Genomic DNA, 20393 nt, shown 5'->3' on the forward strand with positions numbered 1-20393 from the left:
AGGTACACTTCAACTATGACAGACAAAATGAGGAAAAGAAAATCCAGAAAATCACCTTGTAGGATTTTTTTTATTAATTTATTTGCAAATTATGGTGGAAAATAAGTATTTGGTCACCTACAAACAAGCAAGATTTCTGGCTCGCACAGACCTGTAACTTCTTCTTTAAGAGGCTCCTCTGTCCTCCACTCGTTACCTGTATTAATGGCACCTGTTTGAACTTGTTATCAGTATAAAAGACACCTGTCCACAACCTCAAACAGTCACACTCCAAACTCCACTATGGCCAAGACCAAAGAGCTGTCAAAGGACACCAGAAACAAAATTGTAGACCTGCACCAGGCTGGGAAGACTGAATCTGCAATAGGTAAGCAGCTTGGTTTGAAGAAATCAACTGTGGGAGCAATTATTAGGAAATGGAAGACATACAAGACCACTGATAATCACCCTCGATCTGGGGCTCCACGCAAGATCTCACCCCGTGGGGTCAAAATGATCACAAGAACGGTGAGCAAAAATCCCAGAAACACACCTAGTGAATGACCTGCAGAGAGCTGGGACCAAAGTAACAAAGCCTACCATCAGTAACACACTACGCCGCCAGGGACTCAAATCCTGCAGTGCCAGACGTGTCCCCCTGCTTAAGCCAGTACATGTCCAGGCCCGTCTGAAGTTTGCTAGAGAGCATTTGGATGATCCAGAAGAAGATTGGGAGAATGTCATATCGTCAGATGAAACCAAAATATAACTTTTTGGTAAAAACTCAACTCATCGTGTTTGGAGGACAAAGAATGCTGAGTTGCATCCAAAGAACATCATACCTACTGTGAAGCATGGGGGTGGAAACATCATGCTTTGGGGCTGTTTTTCTGCAAAGGGACCAGGACGACTGATCCGTGTAAAGGAAAGAATGAATGGGGCCATGTATCGTGAGATTTTGAGTGAAAACCTCCTTCCATCAGCAAGGGCATTGAAGATGAAATGTGGCTGGGTCTTTCAGCATGACAATGATCCCAAACACACCGCCCGGGCAACGAAGGAGTGGCTTCGTAAGAAGCATTTCTTTTTTTTTTTTGAATTTTACCCCTTTTTCTCCCCAATTTCGTAGTATCCAATTGTTGTAGTAGCTACTACCTTGTCTCATCGCTACAACTCCCGTACGGGCTCGGGAGAGACGAAGGTTGAAAGTCATGCGTCCTCCGATACACAACCAACCAAGCCGCTGCTTCTTTAACACAGCGCACATCCAACCCGGAAGCCAGCTGCACCAATGCGCCGGAGGAAACACCGTGCACCTGGCCACCTTGGCTAGCGTACACTGCGCCCAGCCCGCCACAGGAGTCGCTGGTGCGCGATGAGACAAGGACACCCCTACCGACCAAGCCCTCCCTAACCCGGGCGACGCTAGGCCAATTGTGCGTCGCCCCACGGACCTCCCGGTCGCGGCCGGTTACGACAGAGCCTGGGCGCGAACCCAGGACTCTGATGGCACAGCTGGCGCTGCGTACAGCGCCCTTAACCACTGCGCCACCCGGGAGGCCCCGTAAGAAGCATTTCAAGGTTCTGGAGTGGCCTAGCCAGTCTCCAGATCTCAACCCCATAGAAAATCTTTGGAGGGATTTCAAAGTCCGTGTTGCCCAGCAACAGCCCCAAAACATCACTGCTCTAGAGGAGATTTGCATGGTGGAATGGGCCAAAATACCAGCAACAGTGTGTGAAAACCTTGTGAAGACTTACAGAAAACGTTTGACCTCTGTCATTGCCAACAAAGGGTATATAACAAAGTATTGAGAAACTTTTGTTATTGACCAAATACTTTTTTTCCACTATAATTTGCAAATAAATTCATTAAAAATCCTACAATGTGATTTTCTAGATGTATTTTTCTCATTTTGTCTGTCATAGTTGAAGTGTACCTATGATGAAAATTACAGGCCTCTCTCATCTTTTTAAGTGGGAGAACTTGCACAATTGGTGGCTGACTAAATACTTTTTTTGCCCCACTGTATGTCAAATAGTGCACACTTCAGGAGAAGGGTAGATAATATGTCAAATAGTGCACACTTCAGGAGAAGGGTAGATAATATGTCAAATAGTGCACACTTCAGGAGAAGGGTAGATATGTCAAATAGTGCACACTTCAGGAGAAGAGGAGATATGTCAAATAGTGCACACTTCAGGAGAAGAGTAGATATGTCAAATAGTGCACACTTCAGGAGAAGAGTAGATATGTCAAATAGTGCACACTTCAGGAGAAGCGTAGAGAATCTGACCAAAACCCTAATCTTGTTTTCCCCCACGAGCCAAGCAGCCAATCAGTGCATGTCTCTCTCGCCACAGGCGTTGTGCTGATGGAGATATCCGAGGTCCACAGGAAAGTTCACCTTGAGCTAGAGGAGAATGTGAGTACTGTCTCTGTCTATGTGTCTGTGCGTTTGCGTGCGTGTGTTCTGCAAGGTGTGCGTGTGGGTTCTGCAAGGTGTGTGTGTGTGTGTGTGTGTGTGTTCTGCAAGGTGTGTGTGTGTGTGTGTGTGTGTGTGTACATGAGTGTTTGCGTCATCTATTGTTTAATTCCCTGCATGACTTGCCTCGCCCAGTGTGCCTTCTCTCTCTCCCTCTCTATTTTTCTCTCTCTGCTGCTTAACACAATGTACCGTTTTTAATTCCTCTCAAACACAAATCTCTCTTTCTCTTTCCCCCTCTTCAACTCTCTCCATTAGTAATCACATGATGGTGTTTCTCTTTATGTAACATCAAGGGACAGAAAAAGCAAAGATGAAGAGAAGAAAACAAAAAGAAGCTAGAGGAAATGTTGCACCTGTGGTTATTGTGTACAGCCTGTTTATAGGACGGGAGCAGGTCTGAACATGCCCTGTGACGGGGCCTCTGGGAACTGTTGTTGATGACAGTCACACTTGTCAAGGCCTGTAGTTATGGTTGGCATACAATTACTTATTCTACAAACTATAAAAAATGTTTATCCTCATAAGTATACAAGGTTAGGGAGACACTTCATTCATGTAATCAATTACTTGTAATCTGATTACAAAGAATACTGTAACTGTAATCAATTACATTACCAGCAAAAAATACTGTAGTCAGATTACAGATACTTTTGAAAAACTAGATGATTACTTCTTGTATTGACTTTTAAATTCAGAAAGCATGTTTGTGAAAAAAACATTGTCAGCTTTCTGTTCTCTCAATGACATTCAATTCAGCAGCAGGGAGTTTACGTTTGTTCCACCTCAGAGAGTGACCACAGGTCAGAGACCACTATGATGATAATCCAGAAGCGTTTGATGGATCCTTTTTGTCTTCTTCTAATGCCTCTTAAGGGGGAAATAATCCAAAAGTAACTAATCAGATTACTGAGTTTGGGCCGTCCAAAAGTTACGTTAATGATTACAATCATGGACTGGTAACTAGTAACTGTAACGGATTACATTTAGAAAGTAACCTACCTTACCCTGTACGTATGCATGTTGAGGAACCTTCTCATCTGAGAAGGTAGAAGTTGGAAGCATGTAAACTTGTCTATGCTGTCATCAGGTCATGAATACGTGCTAGATATGAGCTCCTGTTGGAGGAACAAGAACCTCTGGGGTGCATGTCAACTGGTATATTGATTCTAAACCTGCCTAACTGTGGAGGGAGCCCATTGTGAAGGGTTAACCAGGGGGAGAGGTAGAGCATTTTGTCACTGTTTGTATGTTTCCGGCTCTTACCACAGATCTATGATCAGATTCCCCAAATCTTATCCCTAACCATTAGGGGGAGGGGCCAGTCTGCCCACTCAGCACCCATGTGGTAGAGGCAGCAGCGCCCCTTGGCAGTGACACCCCTGTAATTCAAACCCTGCTTCCTTCTCTGTTAACTACACTGGCACACTGGTTTATGAGACAACAAAGCTACTTCTCCCTATAGTTATATCCATACAAATATAATTACTAGAACTGGGCTGCCCATTCAAGTCAATGTTCCATGATGGGTCAGCCATATTGAGTGTACCCATGAGAGAGGATGCAGTCAAATTGCCATGATCTGAGGGGCTTTTTCCCATTTTTAGTAATTATATCTGCCTGGTTCTATCCCAAGAAGTCACTGTTGTTCTCTTCCCTAGCTCCACTCTGTATCGGAGAGCAGCTTTAGTTTAGTCAAAGTGTGAGTCACAATATGAATTCCTTCATTCCATTAAAGAGTTAAAGATTGGAGGAAGGCAGAGCAGTTTAACTAAAGGATGGATCATTAACTAGATCCAGCTGTGGGCAGATTTTTACATAATTACAAATCATTTGTGGACTGCAAATTGACCCAAGAAGCCCAAACAGATATAATATTTGACTAAAACATAATAATTTCAAACCTTGCTTACATTTGTATAGGATCACGTGGCTATTATGCGAGGGACTACTTGGGAACAGATTTCCCAAATTAAAATCACGGTCGGTTTGCCACCACAAGGCTTCGGTGATGTAAGAGATGCCTGCGCTCCCCCTCATACTGATTAGAGCGGGAGAGAGAGGGATATAGGGAGAGGGAGAGAGAGAGGAGGGCATCCCTGCTTTACTTTTCGGCTATGACTCACTCATATAGCCTTGAATCTTTTCTCTTTCTTGCACACAGACACACAACCGTGCACACACACACAAACACCTTTGCTTACACAACTCAAGGATGGCTCTCAAATCCCTCCCAACATTATTTTTTATTGTTTTCCACTGATGCACCTCCATCATAACAGTCCCTTCTCTAATCAGTGTGCATCCCCCCCTCCTTTCTCCCTTCACCATCTCTCCCCCTCTCATCCCCCTTTCCCCTCACCTGCAGTTTAAGAGGTTTCACAGCGAGATAATAGCTGAATTGGAGAGGAAGACAGACATGGATGTAAAATACATGACAGTAAGTACTGTACTGTATGAATGTGTGTGCTTATGTGATTCTATGGAAACGGTCTTCCCTCCTGCTCATGGGAATATCACTGAGAACTGCCCCCCATGCCCCATCCATGGAACTATAATCCTGTCTACTGCCTACCTACATCAGTGACCACAGAATCCTGTCTACTGCCTACCTTACATCACAATGACTACAGAATCCTGTCTACTGCCTGCCTACATCACAGTGACCACAGAAACCTGTCTACTGCCTACCTACATCAGTGACCACAGAATCCTGTCTACTGCCTACCTTACATCAGTGACCACAGAAACCTGTCTACTGCCTACCTACATCAGTGACCACAGAATCCTGTCTACTGCCTACCTTACATCACAGCGATCACAGAATCATGTCTACTGCCTACCTTACATCACAGTGACCACAGAATCCTGTCTACTGCCTACCTTACATCACAATGACTACAGAATCCTGTCTACTGCCTACCTTACATCACAATGACTACAGAATATTGTCTACTGCCTACCTACATCACAATGACTACAGAATCCTGTCTACTGCCTACCTTACATCACAGTGACCACAGAATAATGTATACTGCCTACCTTACATCACATCAGTGACCACAGTGAACACACTCTCTGCATCCCAAATGGCACCCTATTCCCTTTATAGGGGACTACTTTTCACCAGGTCCCAAAAGTAGTAAGTTCACTATGAAGGGAATAGGATAAACATGCAACAATGACTTATGCCGTTCAGAGCCGTGGTTGAGTGGTAACGCTCACAGCATATGGCACATGTACATCTCTCCCCAGCAGAGACCGGGGTTGAATCCCTGTGTCCACCCTTTCTACTAATGCCTGTAATCAAACATAGCATTTAAGGCTAATTACCATTGAATCAATGAAACTAAAAATGAAGCATTTTAATACTTAGTGACATTACATTTAATGATATTACTGAAAGTTTTTTTTCCGAAAAGGAAAATCTACTTGCTACAATGCTACTTGTACTGTCTAGAGATGGTTCCAGGTGTTCACTGGTGCTCCCCCCACCTCCCCTCTCCCTCCCACCCATCCAGGCCACCTTTAAGAGGTACCAGACGGAGCACAAGATGAAGCAGGACTCTCTGGAGAGGTCGCAGTCTGACCTGAAGAAACTCAGGAGGAAGAGCCAGGGCAAGAACACCAACAAGTACGAAAACAAGGAGAGTGAGGTGAGGACTGACCCACACATTTCAGTAATTTAACTGACACTTATCCAGATCAACTTACAAGAACAGTTAGGGTTAGGTTCTTTGCTCAAGGGCACAGCGCCAGATTTTTCACTTAGTCAGCTTGGGGATTTGAACCAGAGACTTTTCAGTTACTGGCCCAATGCTGTTAACCACTAGGCTACCTGCCGCCCTCATACACACACCTGTACATACACACTCACACTCCTCTCGCTCTCAATCTCACACACACACACACCTTTGACATATGAGACAGTGTCGATCATACCCAATGTAACATTATCCAAGTCTCCAGACAATGCCCTCATGCATGAGTATGCTGTGTGTGTTATGTGTTGTTTGGTGTTCTGGATAGTTCCATTAATACATGTGCCTCCTTCCTCCCCCACCAACACACACGCATGTTGTTATACTGGAAGATCCAGTCGGTGCCTCCTACACACACACACACACACACACACACACACACACTCTGCTTCAGACGGAGACAAAGAAAGATACACCTCTTTAGTCCAGTGGTGTGTATTCATGGATACCAAGGCTTCCCACAAAAATGTACCAAGAAAAAAAGAAAAATCATTAAATAATGTATGTTTCGTCTTTTTGTGCTTTGCTAATTTTCGTAGCATCCGAGTAAGCGAAACAGCTCCCCTCTGCCTCTGTATGTGTAGGCCATCTATCTGATGCTGTCTGGTCATAAAGAGTATGACATTGTTGCCGCACGTAGCATTGAATGTAAGGGAAGCCAGCGAGCATTTGGCTTCCCTTGATAAAAAAATTATAAAATAATAGCCAATCAGCATTGAGCTAAACTGAGTGAGCTCAACTGTGAATAGTCCTGACGCACAACAGAAAAAGTGTTAAGGGAAGCCCGTTTTGATTTGGCTTTACTCCTATCGCAGAGAAATATGTATTCCATTAAAAACAACTTGAATTGTTGCACCTTGTTGTCCTCTGGTGGCCAGCTAGCTAAAATTGTCCCTTTCCTAAGTTAGCCATGGATGGAGATAAGGATTTGGACTTGTGGTTTTACTTAATTCTCCGTACTGGCCAATGCTTATAACTACGATTCTGATCCGACCATAAAATACATTGTGCCCCTGGACTGAGAGATGGACATTCAATATGTAGCTAGCTAGATGTAGAAGGCTAATGTTAACTAGCTAACGTTGCCCATGAAAGGAAGTTAGTCTAGCGAGCAAGTATTTTAGCCAGGTAGCCTAGGACAAGAAATAATAGCGTGTACTGTATGACAGAGCACTAAGCCGTTTCGTGAACATGAAAGAGAGGAGGATGGCATTGGTGTTTCTCTACAAGTAGGGTGAGTCCACATGTTTTTCTATTTGCACGAACGCTCACACAGAAATCAGAACCATGGACAGCCACATCATATATAACTTATGTTGATTGGATTAAATTGTTTTTGGAATCTTTTAGTTGTCACTGTATTAGACTAAGCAGAGGTGATTTGATGGTGTTGAAATGGTGCTGGAATAGTGGAGAGACATCCTGTTTTCTTTTTGTCCAAAAATGTCAGAAACATTAACTTTCTTGACCAATATGTAGGTAATGTAGCTGTTTGTTACATGCAGTATGCTTTGTGGACTTCACCGGACAGATGTTGCTCTCCGGTTTTGTGATGAAACAAAGGTGTGGTTGAATTTATTCTGCCACTGTGTCTTCTTATAGTCTCGGCTTTTAGGTCTGTATATCACAGTATCAAGGCATATGAACTAACAGGTTATAGAGCAAACAACACAATTATCACAACACACAGGTTGTAATATGGCATTTTCTTCTGGCTTGGATTCCGCAGTGATTTTATCCACGCACCACTACTGCTTTAGTCACAACTCTGACAGTCTGCTGCCGAATAGGACGAGAAAGCCCCAAATTATCAACAGTCATTAGTATACATTCTGAGGTAAAGCTAAAGTACTGTTTAACCCCCTAGAGTTGATTGACGCACCGGTGCTTCAATCTATGCTAAATAACAAAATCAAAACATAGAAATCTGTCAGTTTAAGCTAGAGATATTTTGCATTGGATGCATCTCAATCCACCGCCTCCTCCAGTGACGCACTTCCACATCTACGGTGATAGGTGGCAGAGCTAGAGTGGTGTTTGTCAGACCACAAGTCATCCCACAAACACGATGGTGTTCTCCGTTTTGCTCAATGACCCCCATAAGTAGGAGACTCGTCTGAAGTTGGTACTGTCGATGTGCCAACCTCTGTTTCGTAGCGTCTGAACCATTTTGGCTACAAACTAATGGGACCCAACTGTGGAAAGGGGAGGTTCTCATGAACATGATGGTGTTCACTGTTTTGCTGTATGCTGGGGTGGAACGTGTGGAGCGCCCCAGAGTCTGGTGAGAGAGCCTAGTCCTACTCTTTCTCATCAGACTCTGGGGCACTCAACACGCTAGCCTGGTCCTAGTCTCTCTCACCAGACTCTGGGGCACTCAACACGCTAGCCTGGTCCTAGTCTCTCTCACCAGACTCTGGGGCACTCCACACGCTAGCCTGGTCCTAGTCTCTCTCATCAGACTCTGGGGCACTCCACACGCTAGCCTGGTCCTAGTCGCTCTCATCAGACTCTGGGGCGCTCCACACGCTAGCCTGGTCCTAGTCTCTCTCACCAGACTCTGGGGCACTCAACACGATAGCCTGGTCCTAGTCTCTCTCACCAGACTCTGGGGCGCTCCACACGCTAGCCTGGTCCTAGTCTCTCTCACCAGACTCTGGGGCACTCAACACGATAGCCTGGTCCTAGTCTCTCTCACCAGACTCTGGGGCACTCCACACGCTAGCCTGGTCCTAGTCTCTCTCATCAGACTCTGGGGCACTCCACACGCTAGCCTGGTCCTAGTCTCTCTCATCAGACTCTGGGGCGCTCCACACGCTAGCCTGGTCCTAGTCTCTCTCATCAGACTCTGGGGCGCTCCACACACTAGCCTGGTCCTAGTCTCTCTCATCAGACTCTGGGGCACTCCACACGCTAGCCTGGTCCTAGTCTCTCTCATCAGACTCTGGGGCGCTCCACACGCTAGCCTGGTCCTAGTCTCTCTCATCAGACTCTGGGGCGCTCCACACGCTAGCCTGGTCCTAGTCTCTCTCATCAGACTCTGGGGCGCTCCACACGCTAGCCTGGTCCTAGTCTCTCTCATCAGACTCTGGGGTGATCCACACGCTAGCCTGGTCCTAGTCTCTCTCACCAGACTCTGGGGCGCTCAACACGCTAGCCTGGTCCTAGTCTCTCTCATCAGACTCTGGGGCACTCCACACGCTAGCCTGGTCCTAGTCTCTCTCATCAGACTCTGGGGTGATCCACACGCTAGCCTGGTCCTAGTCGCTCTCACCAGACTCTGGGGCGCTCAACACGCTAGCCTGGTCCTAGTCTCTCTCATCAGGCTCTAGGGCGCTCCACACGCTAACCTGGTCCTAGTCTCTCTCATCAGACTCTGGGGTGATCCACACGCTAGCCTGGTCCTAGTCTCTCTCACCAGACTCTGGGGCGCTCAACACGCTAGCCTGGTCCTAGTCTCTCTCACCAGGCTCTAGGGCGCGCCACCCCAGCTGGGGCACAGCGGCTGTGAGAAGAAACTAGCTTTTTCCCGTATTCACAAAGCGCTCATAGTAGGAGTGCTGATCTAGGATCAGGTCCCCCTGTCCATATATAATCAGATTCATTATGATTTAAGACTGAAATTAGACCCTAGATTCCTACTATGAGACGCATTGTGAATATGGGCCCTGATCTCAGGTATGTGCTTTAACCTACTGAGGCACATGCAGTACAGATACATGAAGTTGAAACGGCATGATAACAATATTCAAATGAGTTGTTTTACCTGCTGATCTGGGACCAGGCTACAGTAGGTCTGTGCAACAGTGACTTACAAATCTGTTATCTTAATTTCACTGCGCAGCAGGACATACAAATTGTAGTATAATTGTATTTAAGGTTTAAAAAGGCTTCTAAAGTTTGTCATTTCCACTTTAACATTTCAGACTTGATTTGCCCTTAAAAAAATGTGTCAACCCCTACAAAAATGTCCATTACTTATATTTCACATAATAATTAATATTACCTGTTGCTGCAGGATTATTTTCCTGCTGTGAGAAGCAGGGTCAAATTAAGAGATGGCTCATCTGTATAGATAAATATTGGTATTACAGATCTGGGACCAGGCTACAGTAGATCTAACATTGACTCTGAGAGTAGAACCCCAGAATCTGGTCCTGGACCAGCTCTAATATAACCGGACAACTGTCGACAGAGTCAGAGTCAGATCCCTGGTTTGGTCACAAGACTATCAACAGACTGCACCCAGGCTCAGAGACTTGCACGCGCACCCACCCATGCTCATGGATATATGAATCATAGATATAGTTTACTGAGAAGGGACAGGAATAGGAATAGTGGGGGTGTAGCACTGTACATTCAGAATCATATACCTTTTAAGAGGAGGGATGACCTTAATGCAGGGGTGTCAAAGTCAAATGGACGGAGGGCCAAATAAAAAAATCAGCTACAAGACGAGGGCCGGACTGTTCGAATGTTCATTGAAAAAATTTTAAATGACGCATATAGTCTAGTGAACCTAATTGAACCTACTGAAAACCTAACAAATATATTACAATATGATCAGATAAATAAAGCAATATTTTCTTATGGCTCTGTCAGTAATCTTTAATTTTCAACAGACACAAAAGACAAATTTCCTTTATATAAATATCCCCATAACATGAACATTAAATGAAAGAAACCGGTATTCAAGGCACCATCAGTAGACTATATTTTCTATTTTAGCAAAAGTGGGCTAAATTTACTTCAAAGAAAAAACAATAATAGCAATTTTCTATCATCCACTCAACTGAAATATTATATGCGCGTGATGATGCTCATTACATGCTCCATTTTCAAGGCTTTACCGCACAACGCTTCCTGGTGTATGATACAATGATAAGCTGTCAGCTCACCTGTCGCGTTTTCCTCTTGCATCTTTTCCCGTATCTTCGCCACCAGTCCGCTCCTGTGTCCACACATCGCAGGTGCTCCGTCGGTTGTCAAACCCACGAGTTTTTCCCAAGGCAGCTCCATCTCATTTACACATCTTGACACCTCTTCATACAAATCATGCCCCGTAGTTGTGCCATGCATAGGACGTAAAGCCAAAAACTCCTCTGTCACGCTTAGGCTGGAGTCCACTCCGCGGATGAAAATTGACAACTGGGCAATGTCAGAAATGTCGGTGCTCTCATCCACAGCCAAGGAATATGCAATAAAATCTTTTCCCTTTTTCACAAGCTGCTCTTTTAGATTGATGGACAACTGGTCTACTCTCTCGGCAATGGTGTTTCTGCTCAGACTCACATTTAAAAAGAGTTGCCTTTTTTCTGGGCAAACTTCGTCACAAACTTTAATCATGCAGTTTTTGATGAAATCCCCCTCCGTAAATGGCCGGGCTGATTTAGCGATCTCTTCTGCCAAAATAAAACTGGCCTTGACAGCAGCCTGGCCTTGTGATTTGGCTTTTTTGAACAGAGCCTGTCGAGATTTGAGGCCTCGTTTTAATTCCTCTGCCTTTTGTAGCCTTTGTTCCATGTCCATATTCTTGTTTTTGTCCGCGTGTTTCGTTTCATAATGTCGTCTCAGATTATACTCTTTCAGTACCGCCACACTTTCTCCACACAGAAGACACACAGGTTTTCCAGCTACCTTCGTGAACATATACTCCGACTCCCACCTTGTTTGAAACCCCCCCCGGTTCTCAGTATCCACCTTCCGTTTTGCCATTTTTGATGGGTATCTGAAAGTTAATTTTACTGTGATGCTGACGACTGCTGTGCCAATAAATATTGAAATGAAGCAGCCTACTGCTCGGTGCGTCACCTTTGCATTGTGGGAAATGTAGTATTGGTGCGTGTAAAAGATCTGCGGGCTGCCGGCTTGCTGCGGGCCGGTTCTAATAATAAATCAAGATCATCCCAGGGGCCGTAAAAAACCTTCTTGCGGGCCGGATGTGGCCCGCGGGCCTTGACTCTGACATATGTGCCTTAATGTATGTCAAATGGAGGCACTAAGGACTCAAGTACATCTGCCTCACCAGGCACCCTTATTGGTAGGATGTGTGTTTCGACCTCCTAGCTCTACGGTGTCCTATCTGGATGACTTATGCACGGGGTTTGACCAGGCCACAGATGTATTTATCTCGGCTGATTTTAATATCAATTGGAAGGATCATAATAATTCAAATAGAAGTAAATTGATGAGATATGCCGAGAGCTGTGGTTTGAAACAAATGGTTAATGATACTATTAGATCATCAACTAAGTTAGGTCACCGTTCGAATACGTGCATTGATCTGATCTTGTGTAATATACCAAGCCAGATCAATGACAGTGGGCTGGACAGACCATAATATTGTGACCATAACCATGAACACCAAGGTTCCAAATAAATCCCCAAGGATTGTGGTTAAGAGAAATGTTAAGACATTTAATCATGAGCTATTTCAAAATGATTTGGCTGATGTACCCTGGGATCTGATTTACCTAGAGGATGATTTAAATCACACTACAGAATGTTTTATTGATTTGCTCACTGAGGTAATGGATTGATGATGAACTGGGTGAGGCATTTTCTCAAGGAAATATGGCAAAAGTCTTAGCAGCCAAATATAAACTAGAAATTGATTAACAGAATTCTAGAACACTATGTAATTATGCAGTTAAATTAAATCGTTAGGGAAAAAAACGTTATTTTACAAAAATTATTTTTTTGATTGTAAAAATGATTGTAAAAAGGTATGGAATAAAGTTAAGGGAATACTTGGTACATCTATCTCATCATGCCCATCTAGTGTGGAGGTTGACGGGATAACAATAACAAAACCATCTGATATTGCCAATCATTTTGCCGTTTTTTTTCACAAAGAAAATGTATTTACTGAGCGATAATATAAACACCCATTCTTCCAAACAAGCTATTGTTCATTGGATTGGTGATCATATTATGAGCAAAAAAACTGCTATTTTAGTCTACAAATGGTGTCAGTAGAAGAGGTGTTATACCTATTGAAGTCATTACCTGATGGTAAATCTACAGGATATTATTTTATGGACAATTTTTGGCTTCACTATGCTGCTCCCCAGATTACAGCTCCACTGAAATACACATTGTATTGGTCACTGGACAAGGGGACATTTGCAAATGTATGGAAGCATGCTAAACTGTGTCCAATCCCGAAAGACAGCAAACCTGCTGTTACTCCTGCCAATGGTCGACAAATTAGTCTACTCCCTTCACTCAGTAAGATATTGGAGGGTATTGTGAGTAGACAAATATGGGAGTACATGGAAAATAATGATCTGATAACAGCCAATCAGCATGCTTATTGCAGAAACCATTCCACTACCACTGCATTGGTTGACATGCCTGACCAGTGGCTCAATTCTATGGATAATGGCAGGTTTGTAGGTGTACTATTTTTAGATTTCAGTGCAGCATTTTATTTAGTGGATCATTAAATATTTTTGACAAAAGTATTGCATTATGGGTTTAAGAAGGCAGCATTGAAGTGGGTACAGTCATATCTAACTGACAGGAAAGTCCATCTATATCAATGGGTAGTTTTCTACGCCTCATGATTTAAACTGTGGAATACCACAGGGCAGCCTCCTTGGGCCACTTCTTTACTTAATATACACCAACAACCTTCCTTATGCCTTATCTGAAACTCAAGTTACTATATTTGCAGATTATACTACAATTTATACAGCAAGACAATCGGTTCAACGGGTACAGCAAGCTTTACAAGTAGATCTGGGAAATATCAGGGAGTGGGTTTGCCGGAACGAACTCGTTTTGAACACCAAGGAATCCAAGGTTATATTGGTCTGTTCCACCAGGAAAATTAAGTATGGGGGAAGTACAAATTGAGGAAGTGGCAGAAACCAAACTACTAGGGGTGCAGCCACTTATCATGGTTGTCAAATAACTAATCTATGTAAAATATATATATATATTTTTAAACTGCATGCATGATCAAAAGGAAAGCTAAATATTTTCCCTTGAAACATTCTTAAGCTAACAACCCAAGCATTAATTGGGAGTCAAGTGAACTCCTGTTCTGTGGTCTGGGAAAATGCATCAGAAAGTGAAATTAGGAGGCTGCAGATTGCACAGAACAAAGCAGCAAAGATTGTTTTAAGGTGGAGATATGGTTATTATGTTGTAGTCATGCTCAATGCTCTTGGTTGGTCATCAATCAACAAGATAATTGAAAAAAAACATGCTTATTTTATTTCACAATGTACACCATTTAAAGCGTCAACTCTATTCACAACAGTATTCAGTTGGTAAGAGACAGACATTCAGTAAATACTAGGAATATATTGTCCACCATCTACAGTTGATATCAGAAGTTTACATACACCGTGGCCAAATACATTAAACTCACTTTTTCACAATTCCTGACATTTTAATCCTAGTAAAAATTCCCTCTCTTCCCTCTCTCAGTTAGGATCACCACTTTATTTTAAGAATATGAAATGTCAGAATAATAGTAGAATTAATTTATTTAAGCTTTTATTTCTTTCATCACATTCCCAGTGGGTCAGAAGTTTACCTACACTCAATTAGTATTTGGTAGTATTGCCTTTAAATTGTTTAACTTGGGTCAAATGTTTCGGGTAGCCTTCCCCAAGCTTCCCACAATAAGTTGGGTGAATTTTGGCAAATTCCTGTCGTGGAAATTTCCTGTATTACCAAATCATGAGAGAGCAAACCACACACATGTCAAAGTTAACATAAAGTCCATCTTTAATTATATGAGCTTCACCATAGCCCTGTGACTCTCAGATCAATTCAGTGTCCATAAATGAATTCTCTGAGAGTGCTGAGAGTGCTGACAAAACAGTCCTTAGTATCATTTATAGCTAAGACACACCCATCAAAACTCACATGACAAATAACAGATCTTAGGAACATTACACAAAGAACCTTTTACCAGAAAAAAGAGTATCCCATAATTTATAGCATTAGCTATAAATTATCGTTCAGTTTGGTCTCCTAAACAAAGCTCTTATCTCATTCTTGGTACCACTTAGGACCCAGACATTACCTCATCCAATGGCATATATCAATTGTCAATTTCTAGATACTCCCATAAAAAATACAACCCCTCCTGGACAAGCTTACAGAGAAAAGTGACTGGCACACAGACATTGTGGAGCCACCTAACTGGTTCCCCATTAATCACACCATCCCTTCACATGGTTTAGGAATAGTTAGACACATTCACAGATAAGACTAACCCGACCTCTCCCCTCTCTGGGCCCAAGTAACTTTCCCACATAAGCATGCTTATGAAAATTATTTATAAATGTTACCTAAAGGATTCTGATTCTGCCACGAAATTCCTCCTAACAGAGCTGGTGTAACTGAGTCAGGTTTGTAGGCCTCCTTGCTCGCACACGCTTTTTCAGTTCTGCCCACACATTTTCTATAGGATTGAGGTCAGGGCTTTGTGATGGCCATTCCAATACCTTGACTTTGTTGTCCTTAAGCCACTTTGCCACAACTTTGGAGGTATGCTTGGGGTCATTGTCCATTTGGAAGACGCATTTGCGACCGAGCTTTAACTTCCTGACTGATGTCTTGAGATTTTGCTTCAATATATCCACATCATTTTACATCCTCATGATGCCGTCAATTTTGTGAAGTGCACCAGTCCATCCTGCAGCAAAGCACCCCCACAAATTATGCTGCCACCCCCGTGCTTCACGGTTGGGATGGTGTTCTTCGGCTTGCAAGCCTCCCCCTTTTTCCTTCAAACATAACAATGGTCATTATGGCCAAACTGTTCTATTTTTGTTTCATCAGACCAGAGAACATTTCTCCAAAAAGTATGATCGTTGTCCCCATGTACAGTTGCAAACCGTAGTCTGGCATTTTTATGGCGGTTTCAGAGCAATGGCTCCTTCCTTGCTGAGCGGCCTTTATAGGACTCGTTTTACTGTGGATATAGATACTTTTGTACCCGTTTCCTCCAGCATCTTCACAAGGTCCTTTGCTGTTGATCTGGGATTGATTTGCACTTTCCCCACCAAAGTACGTTCATCTCTAGGAGACAGAATGCGTCTCCTTCCTGTGCGGTATGATGGCTGCGTGGTCCCATAGTGTTTAAACTTGCGTACTATTGTTTGTACAGATGAACGTGGTACCTTCAGGCATTTGGAAATTGCTCCCAAGGATGAACCAGACTTGTGGAGGTCTACAATTTTTTTCTGAGGTTTTGGCTGATTTCTTTTGTTTTTCTCATGATGTCAAGCAAAGAGGCACTGAGTTTGAAGGTAGGCCTTGACATTCATCCACAGGTACACCTCCAATTGACTCAAATTATGTCAATTAGCCTATCAGAAGCTTCTAAAGCCATGACATTATTTTCTGCAATTTTTCAAGCTGTTTAAAGGCACAGTCAACTTAGTGTATGTAATCTTCTGACCCACTGGAATTGTAATAGTGTATTATAAGTGAAAATAATTGTTGGACAAGAAATGTGTGGAGTGGTTGAAAAATGAGTTTTAATGACTCCAACCTAAGCGTATGTAAACTTCCTACTTCAACTGTGTGTGTTATCCAGACTGAGCAATAAAGAGAGCAATAAACAAATGTAATTATTGATCTGAGCAAACCAGAAACATGTCAGTATATATATTCAAACAATACTTTAGAACCATTTAAATATAATCAATTGGAAGGTTGTGCAGGACTATGGTAGATGAATGAATCAATCTATCCTTTCAGACTAAGAGTATTTATCTGGTCAATATGTCAGTGTATTATGTCTGTTTGTAACAGTGAACCTGAACATGTGATTGTATTATACATTGTATTTGAATATGTAAGGTATTTTGGAAGATTAGTCTAAATAAGGACTAAAATAGATCCTAATAAAATTAAATTCCTCTCTCTCATTTCTCTCTCCCTCTCATTTATCTCTCGCATTTTTCTCTCTCTCTCTCTCTCTCTCTCTCTCTCTCTCTCTCTCTCTCTCTCTCTCTCTCTCTCTCTCTCTCTCTCTCTCTCTCTCTCTCTCTCTCTCTCTCTCTCTCTCTCTCTCTCTCTCTCTCTCTCTCTCTCTCTCTCTCTCTCTCTCTCTCTCTCTCATATATTCAACTCTCTCTGTCGGTCTCTCTCTCTCTCTCTCTCTCTCTCTCTCTCTCTCTCTCTCTCATATATTCAACTCTCTCTGTCGGTCTCTCTCTCTCTCTCTCTCTCTCTCTCATATATTCAACTCTCTCTGTCGGTCTCTCTCTCCATGTGGCCAATCTCCCTGTTTTGCTGTCTGTTCAGGCTTCTGAGGGATCAGTGTTCTGAGTCAGACTCCCTAGTGATCTGAGTGTCGTTCTGTCTGTATGCCAGTCATTCTCTGGGGCAGACAGACAGATGGCCTGACGTCTGGGCTGAGACACAGGGACTTAGCTGTAGATGACTCACCAGTACAGCTAAACACTTCCTGGGAACTGTCTCTTCATTGACCAATAATTACACTGGTAATTTACCTGACCCCCCCCCCCCGCTCTCTCTCGGTCTCTTGACCCTCCCTCTCTCGCGCTCTCCCTTTCTCCCTCGCTCTCTCTCTTTCTCGCCTTTCTTTCTTACCTGGTTCCACAGAACTAAAGATATGTGTCCATAGCAACAGCCATTATTTAGCCTTGACAGATGTATTGTGTCAACCAGGATGGTTGCATTTATTACATTTCACACCCCTGTTTCACTCGCACATATACACACACACATATATATATTTATATATATATTTATATATATATATGCGCACGCACGCACGCAGGAATATTTGAATTATCCTAGTCGAGTTTCAGGTCCCTGGGCATGATACCTTATCTGTGGTTTTATCTCAGTACATGGAGGAACAATGATTGCAGTATAGCTCCGCACGCACGCGTCAGTGATAAGGAGGAGGTGACGTCATGGCTCCCATGATAAGGAGGAGGTGACGTCATGGCTCCCATGATAAGGAGGAGGTGATGTTATGGCTCCCATGATGAGGAGGAGGTGATGTTATGGCTCCCATGATAAGGAGGAGGTGATTGTCATGGCTCCCATGATAAGGAGGAGGTGATTGTTATGGCTCCCATGATAAGGAGGAGGTGATTGTTATGGTTCCCATGATAAGGAGGAGGTGATTGTTATGGCTCCCATGATAAGGAGGGGGTGATTGTTATGGCTCCCATGATAAGGAGGGGGTGATTGTTATGGCTCCCATGATAAGGAGGAGGTGACGTTATGGCTCCCATGATAAGGAGGAGGTGACGTTATGGCTCCCATGATGAGGAGGAGGTGATTGTTATGGCTCCCATGATGAGGAGGAGGTGATTGTTATGGCTCCCATGATAAGGAGGAGGTGATGTTATGGCTCCCATGATTAGGAGGAGGTGATGTTATGGCTCCCATGATGAGGAGGAGGTGATTGTTATGGCTCCCATGATGAGGAGGAGGTGATGTTATGGCTCCCATGATAAGGAGGAGGTGATGTTATGGCTCCCATGATGAGGAGGAGGTGATGTTATGGCTCCCATGATGAGGAGGAGGTGATATTATGGCTCCCATGATGAGGAGGAGGTGATGTTATGGCTCCCATGATGAGGAGGAGGTGATGTTATGGCTCCCATGATAAGGAGGAGGTGATGTTATGGCTCCCATGATAAGGAGGAGTTGATGTTATGGCTCCCATGATAAGGAGGAGGTGATTGTTATGGGAAAGGCCAGCGTTGTCACAGGTGACCCACACAATGGTGTGTCTCTTTTCTTGTAGGAAGTCTAGGAGGTGGGGGTCTGGGAAATTAGGAAATTGTGAAGCAAATTGCAAAATGGCCTCTTTTTTTTGAGAGAGATCCTGTATGCATGTCGCTGTGTTACTGTCCTCGTGTGTGACTGAGTGTGCTCTTATGTGCATACACTTGCCTTGTCTGATAGTGCACAAGTTTTGACCAGAATGACACCGTAGTCCCTAAATAGTGCACTACTTCAACCAAATAAAATTGTATTGGTCGCATACACATATTTTGCAGATGTGATCGCAGATGCAGCGAAATGCTTATATTTCTAGATCCAACAGTGCAGTAATCCCTAACGATACACAATAATACACACCAATCCAACAGTGCAGTAATCCCTAACGATACACAATAATACACACCAATCCAACAGTGCAGTAATACCTAATAATACACAATAATACACACCAATCCAACAGTGCAGTAATAACTAACAATACACAATAATACACACCAATCCAACAGTGCAGTAATAACTAACAATACACAATAATACACACCAATCCAACAGTACAGTAATACCTAATAATAAACAATAATACACACCAATCCAACAGTGCAGTAATACCTAATAATAAACAATAATACACACCAATCCAGCAGTGCAGTAATACCTAATAATACACAATAATACACACCAATCCAACAGTACAGTAATACCTAATAATAAACAATAATACACACCAATCCAACAGTGCAGTAATACCTAATAATAAACAATAATACACACCAATCCAACAGTGCAGTAATACCTAATAATACACAATAATACACACCAATCCAACAGTGCAGTAATAACTAATAATAAACAATAATACACACCAATCCAACAGTGCAGTAATACCTAACAATACACAATAATACACACCAATCCAACAGTGCAGTAATACCTAATAATACACAATAATACACACCAATCCAACAGTGCAGTAATACCTAATAATACACAATAATACACACCAATCCAACAGTGCAGTAATAACTAATAATACACAATAATACACACCAATCCAACAGTGCAGTAATACCTAACAATACACAATAATACACACCAATCCAACAGTGCAGTAATACCTAACAATACACAATAATACACACCAATCCAACAGTGCAGTAATACCTAATAATACACAATAATACACACCAATCCAACAGTGCAGTAATAACTAATAATAAACAATAATACACACCAATCCAACAGTGCAGTAATACCTAATAATACACAATAATACACACCAATCCAACAGTGCAGTAATACACAATAATACACACCAATCCAACAGTACAGTAATACCTAATAATACACAATAATACACACCAATCCAACAGTGCAGTAATACCTAATAATACACAATAATACACACCAATCCAACAGTGCAGTAATAACT

General features: G+C 42.9%; 1 protein-coding gene across 2 annotated transcripts in view; it reads left to right on the forward strand.

Annotated features, from left to right (window-relative positions):
• The window catches only part of LOC139402129 (BAR/IMD domain-containing adapter protein 2-like 1), a 92886-nt gene that overhangs the window by 43012 nt on the left and 29481 nt on the right, over positions 1–20393 (forward strand). For both annotated transcript variants that reach the window (XM_071146203.1, XM_071146204.1), the window contains 3 exons: positions 2341–2402; positions 4831–4902; positions 5984–6118. In XM_071146203.1, the coding sequence (XP_071002304.1) occupies positions 2341–2402; positions 4831–4902; positions 5984–6118 (269 nt within the window). The remainder of the gene's footprint in view (positions 1–2340; positions 2403–4830; positions 4903–5983; positions 6119–20393) is intronic.

Source organism: Oncorhynchus clarkii, unplaced genomic scaffold, assembly GCF_045791955.1.
Source record: "Oncorhynchus clarkii lewisi isolate Uvic-CL-2024 unplaced genomic scaffold, UVic_Ocla_1.0 unplaced_contig_663_pilon_pilon, whole genome shotgun sequence".
Lineage (NCBI taxonomy): Eukaryota > Metazoa > Chordata > Actinopteri > Salmoniformes > Salmonidae > Oncorhynchus > Oncorhynchus clarkii.